Source organism: Neophocaena asiaeorientalis, unplaced genomic scaffold, assembly GCF_003031525.2.
Source record: "Neophocaena asiaeorientalis asiaeorientalis breed wild unplaced genomic scaffold, Neophocaena_asiaeorientalis_V1.1 scaffold434, whole genome shotgun sequence".
NCBI classification, from domain to species: domain Eukaryota; kingdom Metazoa; phylum Chordata; class Mammalia; order Artiodactyla; family Phocoenidae; genus Neophocaena; species Neophocaena asiaeorientalis.
This window is the reverse complement of record NW_020175441.1, coordinates 1882703-1889483: the sequence shown is the minus strand read 5'-3', so window position 1 is coordinate 1889483 and position 6781 is coordinate 1882703. Positions and strand designations below refer to the sequence as shown.

The window sequence follows — 6781 nt, the reverse complement described above, 5'->3', positions numbered from 1 at the left end:
GGGAGGATGGTGATGGTGGTGTTGGTGTGAGGTGGGCAGGTAGGAGAAAGCCCAGATTGATTAGCAGTGTCTGCCCTGGACGTCAAATAGGTGGAATGGTAAAAATGTCATTATTACTTGCTGTCTTAGTGCTAGAATATCAATTGCCTGTCAAGGCAGTTGAATATTATCTTGAAAAACTGATAGAGCCCTGACTCTTCTATCCATTAAGGAACAGACACTCATGAATTTTCTGCCTCAAATGGTCTTTCGGTTTAAAAGCAATATGATCTTTTCTTACAATTAAAGGCATTAAATGCATATTTCAAGAATGCATTTAATGATAGCATGTTTAAAGAATGGTCTACATGACCTTCCCCAATACTGTACAATAGAAACGTGAAGTATTTTTGAAATAGTTTTAACACAGTTGCTATGTATAAATAGTTCTAGATAAGAAATTCATAAAGACTTCTTTGGGCAATAACATTTCAAAATATAACGATATATAGAATCCAAATTTGCACCTCTAACTAAACATAATGCATGAGAAGATTCTGAATGTGAATCAGGCCCCTTAAATACTTATCCACTGTTTAGACGCAGCTCTAAGACCCGTTTAAAATAAGGCACCTTTCAGGTGTGGGTAATATTTGCAGCTTGTTAAGCTGTGCTTTCTCATTAATATTGGCCATGCTACCATCCTAAAGACTTCATCTGGGAAAAGGAAAGAAAAGGAGAACTTCATGTCCAAATCTTCAAACTTTAGTAAGAGGAGCGAGGAACTGGGGAAAGAACTTCAAATCTTGCTTAATTTAAGAAGGGTAGTAAGAGGCATGGGGGCAGGGAGTGAAGGTTATCTTACAAAAAGTATACATTGGGGAATTCATGGGGAAGCAGATGGGAGAAAGGGGCGTGTGTGTGTGTGTGTGTGTGTGTGTCTGTGTGTGAAGGGACAGTGTCTTTTGTCTCCCACTGCCCCTCCTCCCAGACGGTCAGGTCCCCACTCTCCGCCCCTGGCCCTCCTTCCCCAGGTTTTCAGCCCTTGGCCAGTAGACCCGGTGGGCGGGGTAGCCTCTGCAGTCTTGCTTTCTCCTGCTCCGAAGGCGAAGGCGCGCGGAGCACCGGGCATTAATTTAGCGCCCCAGGACTCTAAGAGGCTCAGTGGCATCTGCGCCTCTAAGAGCTTCCAGCTGTGGGGATCGGTTGTCCCCAGTTCTTCACGGGAATTGTGCCAGACTCTGTCGGTGTGTGGGTGGGAAGCAGCGGGACCAAGGCTGGTCCTCTCGGCCCTCGCATCCCAGCAGGGTTAGCTGTGGACAGCGCACTCTCCTGTGGTGAGCCCTCACCAGACACTTCTCGGAAATGGAGCAGTCACAGTGTGGCAGTAGAGACCAAAGCGGCAGCGGCCCACCCCACCTGGCCCCGCGGCTGGTGGCAGCGGCCCCTCCGCCCCAGTCTCCAGCGTTACCGGTACCCCCGAGGATACCTGTTCCTCCAACTTTCCTGCGCCCGTCCAGCCTCTTTCTACGGGCAGCCGCAGCCGCCACCGCGGGAAGCGGAGGCTGCCCGCCGCCTGCCGGAGTGGAAAGGGGGTTGGGCGCCGTGGCCTGCGGCTACCCACGGACACCCAAGTGCGCCCGTTGTCGCAACCACGGAGTCGTGTCAGCCCTCAAGGGCCACAAGCGCTTCTGCCGCTGGCGGGACTGCGCGTGTGCCAAGTGCACCCTGATCGCCGAGCGCCAGCGCGTCATGGCCGCACAGGTGGCGCTGCGCAGGCAGCAGGCCCAGGAGGAGAGCGAAGCCCGGGCGCTGCAGAGGCTTCTATACCCTGGACCCTCAGGGCCCGGGGGTCGATCATCCGGAGGCAGCAGCAGAACGGAGAATCCCCAGACCACAGCAAGTGGCCCTGCGACGGTGAGTGCACTGGGACTGAGTGCCTCGAGACAGGCTAGTGGTCTGGCGACTCCTGCTTTCGAGATTTTCCAGTCAGATTATACAGAGGAAAAACAAGGTGAGTAGATCTTACGTTTGTTCTTTGCAAAAGAAAAATGGTTGTTTTGAAGAAAAAATCTTTGAAATAAGCAGCCGTGGCATGGAGGAGGGCAAGAAAAGTTGTTTAAAAGAAGCATTTAAGTTCTGGGAAACTGCTCTGCAATATGAATGTTAGTAAGGGTGTTAGGGACCTGACACATTTACTTAAGAAGGGCTTTCTGTTCCCTTAGGACCTAAAGCTTAGGTGATAGGATAAAGAAATGAAAAAGTGAAGTGCAAGTGATCAGTTGAGGAACTCATTCTAGGAATGGAGTTTGTGCCCAAGTTGCTATGACTTTCTCTTTGAGAGCAGAGAGCGGGCATTGAGTGAAAAGCTTAATGAGAGGAGCTACATTTTGAGCTTGCTCTGTACTATTTTCAGTTGTAAAACCAGGGGTCATCTGATCTTACATGGAAAACTCACTTATGGTTGGGAGTACAGTTCTTTACCTTTGGGCCTAACCAACTAGAAGTGGGGAAGAGACTGAAATCTACCAAAGTATTTTTACTCCCTTCCCTTAAATTTTTTAAGCATTCTATCCCTTTTCTTCAACTGCTTTTCAGCCTCCAAAAGTGTAGAAAACTCTAACATTTGCAGTTTCACCTTTTCTCATAGGAAAGAAACTTAGATTTTCTAAAATCAGGTTTGTAAAAACGTTGGTGTGAATTTCAAAGTCCAAGAATTTCTTATCCTTGGGGATCTTATCCTTAGCGATTTCTTATCCAAGAAGTTCTTTTTTTCTCTTATTTATTGACTGCAAATTGTCTTCACCCCCTGTGTTAGGTAGAAAAGATTTTCTTTTTGACTAGGGTTATCCCAACTTAACTTTTCATGCTAATATAAATCTCACTGTATTTTAGTGAATTTCATAGCCCTACAAGTAGGTCACTGAAAATGTCATTTTGGTATTTTTGTATAAATCTGAGACTGGTTGTATCATATGAAATTATAAGGTAATGATATAGTAAGTTATTAATTAGAACATTCCTTGAATTGTGAAAATTGCAGCTCTTAACAGATCACAGCATGTACTTTTGTGCTTTTGAAAAGAGTCTCTGTCTACTTAAATAAGGCATATATGATTTTGTTTTTACCTGTGTCACCTTTTTGTCCATGTTCTAGTTTATGTCAGTGGACAAAATGGACTTTAAACATTTCTCATGAAAAATGAAAGAAGGCTGGAGAACGAAGCTGTTAAGCAAAACTGCTATAAAAAGAAGTAAAAATTAAAATTCTGCAAACTAAATTGACAGTGAGATTTGACTGACAGCTCTCTGCTAAGCATTGATTTATTTATGTGATTTTTTGGGGGTGGGTGCTGTTTTATGGGGTCAATTATTTTATTTTATTGTTTGCCTCAGTTGACCTTCTTTGAAAAGCTGTTTCTCAACTGTCTCCTCTTATACAATGTCCATGAACTGTAGTAGTCTTATTTATTCACTAGACCAAGACTTACAGTGATGCAGAGGCGAATAAGATTTTCCTACACAAAAGAATATTATATTTGAAAGAAGAAAAACTATGTGTGTCCCAAAATTACCTTACAAGACAGAGCATACAATGATAAAAGTAAAGTAAAACCAGCTATAGGAGTTGAGGGAACACAGGTGATGTAAATGATATCACAGTATTTTAAAGACAGCTTATTTTCTAGATAGTCTTATGCAATCAGTATTTCATTACATTATATTGTATTCCATAAATACAATGTAATAACAAAAATTATTTTATGCATAAATTACTGTAGAGGTGAAATTTTGATACCTTACATGTTCAGGGGGTCATATGTGGTGAATCATATATAAATAAAATGGAATGGCAGACCAAGGCTAATCTATCTTTACTTCATTAGATAGGTTTTCTTGTTTTATTTAAGGTGAAAATACTAGTCTTTGTGATTTTGCAGGAGCAGCAACTTTTGTCATATGTTTGATGTAATGACAGCATTTTAACCCTCAAAGTGTTAAATTGTACACACTTTAATTTTAAAATAAACTGTAGATATTTGTTTAGAATGTAGGACCACTCCTTGAGAAAACATAGTATTGCAAATCATGTTTGCAAATCACTGCTTCAGGCATTGTATGTTTTGTTACATTCATAAACATTGTACAAAAAGAAAGTTTGACAGTAAAACTCTGAGTACCCCATTGATATTTTACTCTTTCTAATGGAAATAGAGGTAAAATATATCTATAGGAAATGTAAACCTAAATAAAAGTTATTTGTTATTATTTTCCTGGCATTAGCCTTGCAAAAGGTTTTTAAAGATAGTATTGTTTCATTAATATTCATATACTCAACATGTTGAGGTAGAAAATCCGGTTTTTGTGTAAAAACATTTTTGGAAAATTGCCCTTAATATTGGAAAGGAGTTGCGATTTAAAGCATATGACCAAAATGGTTTTTTACAAGACACTTTGAAAATATGCACAGATTGCAATAGTGAAAATAGTGCAGTTAATAATTTTATTTTAGAAACAATTTGATTGTAAGCTCTTTTATTGATATTTCCTAGAGATTTAAAAAGAAAGTCCATATTTCACAGAGGATTATGAAAAAACACCAACTTTGTATTGTCTCTCACATAAAATGAAACATGCAAGCTCTGGTATGATTTGAGATTGGTACAGCAGTTGGCAATATTGGTTTAGATTTGAAATGAAATCAACAATTTTGTTATTTTCTCACATTATTCAGGTAACTTAATTGGAACCTGAAATGTGAGCATTAAAAAAATAGTTGTTGAAATTTAGCATTAGTGACTAAATAGAATATTCATTTTCATACTAAGATTGTTCCTTCTTCTGATTTCTTATCTAAACAATTGTTCTATTTAGTTCTTTTTGCATAGTGTCATTGTGGAAAAAAAACCCTCCCGTGGATAACAACAAAACTTGGGTAACATTTAGAAAAATCTTGAATCACCAAATGGGCAAATAGTGTGAAATATTGGTGTTAACAGTTTGGGGGTAACAATAGACTTTCATCTTCTGATTCCTAAATAACTACAGCATTTGTATATTATATAATTTTGTAATCCTGAAATGACATAATAAATAGCGTTTTCCCACTGTTCCAACACCTGCATTTCCAAATGATCTTTTATAATTCTTGTTCATTAAAATCTCTTACATTGATTAATAAGTATTATTGATATACTATGAGTAAACAAGTTAGTTTATCCAGCATTAATTTTGAGTGGGCAGTACTGTGTTCTTGGAAGTTTTCCCTTTATTTCATTCCTTTTTTTCCTCTTCCCCAGGACGAAAAGAGAGTAAATGTGACTCATGCCAGAGTGGACAAGAAGACCTGGTGTCTAAATCCCATCAATTTACCCTGAGATCATCTCCTAAGTCTAATGATGTCACTGGAAAACAAAATGTCAGGTCATCTATTTCAGAAAACCCAAACAAGGATGATAGCATTCAGTCTCCTCATCCTGGGGAGCAGTCAGGAGGTGAAGAGAGTCCCAGGTCCCTGTCATCGTCTGATTTGGAATCAGGAAATGAAAGTGAGTGGGCCAAAGACTTCACTGATACCACAGTCAGCCTTCCCACTGTGTCCTCTAGACCAAGAGACCCTCTTGATATCCTTACCAAGATTTTCCCAAGTTACAGACGCAGCCGTCTAGAAGGCATTCTACAGTTCTGCAAAGGGGATGTGGTCCAAGCCATTGAACAGGTCCTAAATGGGAAAGAACACAAACCAGACACCAGGGACCTAGCAAGCTCAGGAGCCTTGGAAAATACAGCTTTTCAGAGAGCTTCGAATTTAAGTTTAGCTGGAATTGGTTTTGGAACTCTAGGAAATAAATCAGCTTTCTCTCCCCTTCACAGTACTTCTGCTTCTTATGGAGGTGATTCAAGTATCTACAGCTTAAATCCTAGACTAGGTATCAGTCCATTACGGCTGGCATATTCCTCTCCAGGAAGAGGGCTGTCTGGTTTCATGTCTCCCTACCTAACTCCTGGGTTGGCACCAGCATTGCCTTTTCGGCCAGCTTTGGATTATGCCTTTTCAGGGATGATTAGGGATTCTTCTTACCTTCCCATCAAAGATTCAGCAACTGGTGGCAGACTGTATTCAAGGCCAAATCAGAACAACATGTAATGCATCTGCCTACCTCCCGTTTTGGAATATTTCTAGAAGCATGCAATATAACCCTCACACCCACACATACCCACATCTGTTAATGTGTTCACTATGTATGGGAGTGGATTACTGGGCTTTAAAAGTGCTATTTTTTTTTTATGAGCAGTATAATAGATTTGAGATCTAAAGACTCTTCTTTAGCATTTATTAAGTGAAAGAAACATTCTTTGTGCCTTGAATAAAGCCATTTCAGGGAATATGTTTACTGTAATGAATTTTTTCCCTATAAAGCCATTTCAGGGAATATGTTTACTGTAATGAATTTTTTCCCTAAGATATCAGTTATAAAATTCTTATTTTAAAACTATACTTGTTTTTATTTCATTGAAAAAATGGAGTTTATAATTAAAACATACATTATAAAGCAGTCCAGTGTTACATAAAATGAAGCAGAAGCAATAATTGAAAAACTGAGGTAATTCTAAATTATTATTTTAAACTTTTTTTCTCCTTCTGTTTCTTGTACACAGGAGAGAAAAAGCTTATTCAAAGTATTTTATTCACATATAAGTAATTAGCTGTAAGTTAAATTTTTGAGAAATTTAATACCTTATTTTTTTCTGAATGTCTTATTTTTCATTCATATCTGCCATTTGTGATAAGTGCCGTTAA

General features: G+C 39.4%; 1 protein-coding gene across 1 annotated transcript; it reads left to right on the top strand.

Annotated features, from left to right (window-relative positions):
• Window positions 1-1071: 1071 nt before the first annotated feature.
• Window positions 1072-6127, top strand: DMRTA1 (DMRT like family A1). Its single transcript, XM_024767840.1, has 2 exons — window positions 1072-1993; window positions 5280-6127. The coding sequence occupies exons 1-2, from the start codon at window positions 1345-1347 to the stop codon at window positions 6125-6127; spliced, it is 1497 nt and encodes a 498-aa protein (XP_024623608.1). The 5' UTR covers window positions 1072-1344.
• Window positions 6128-6781: the final 654 nt, after the last annotated feature.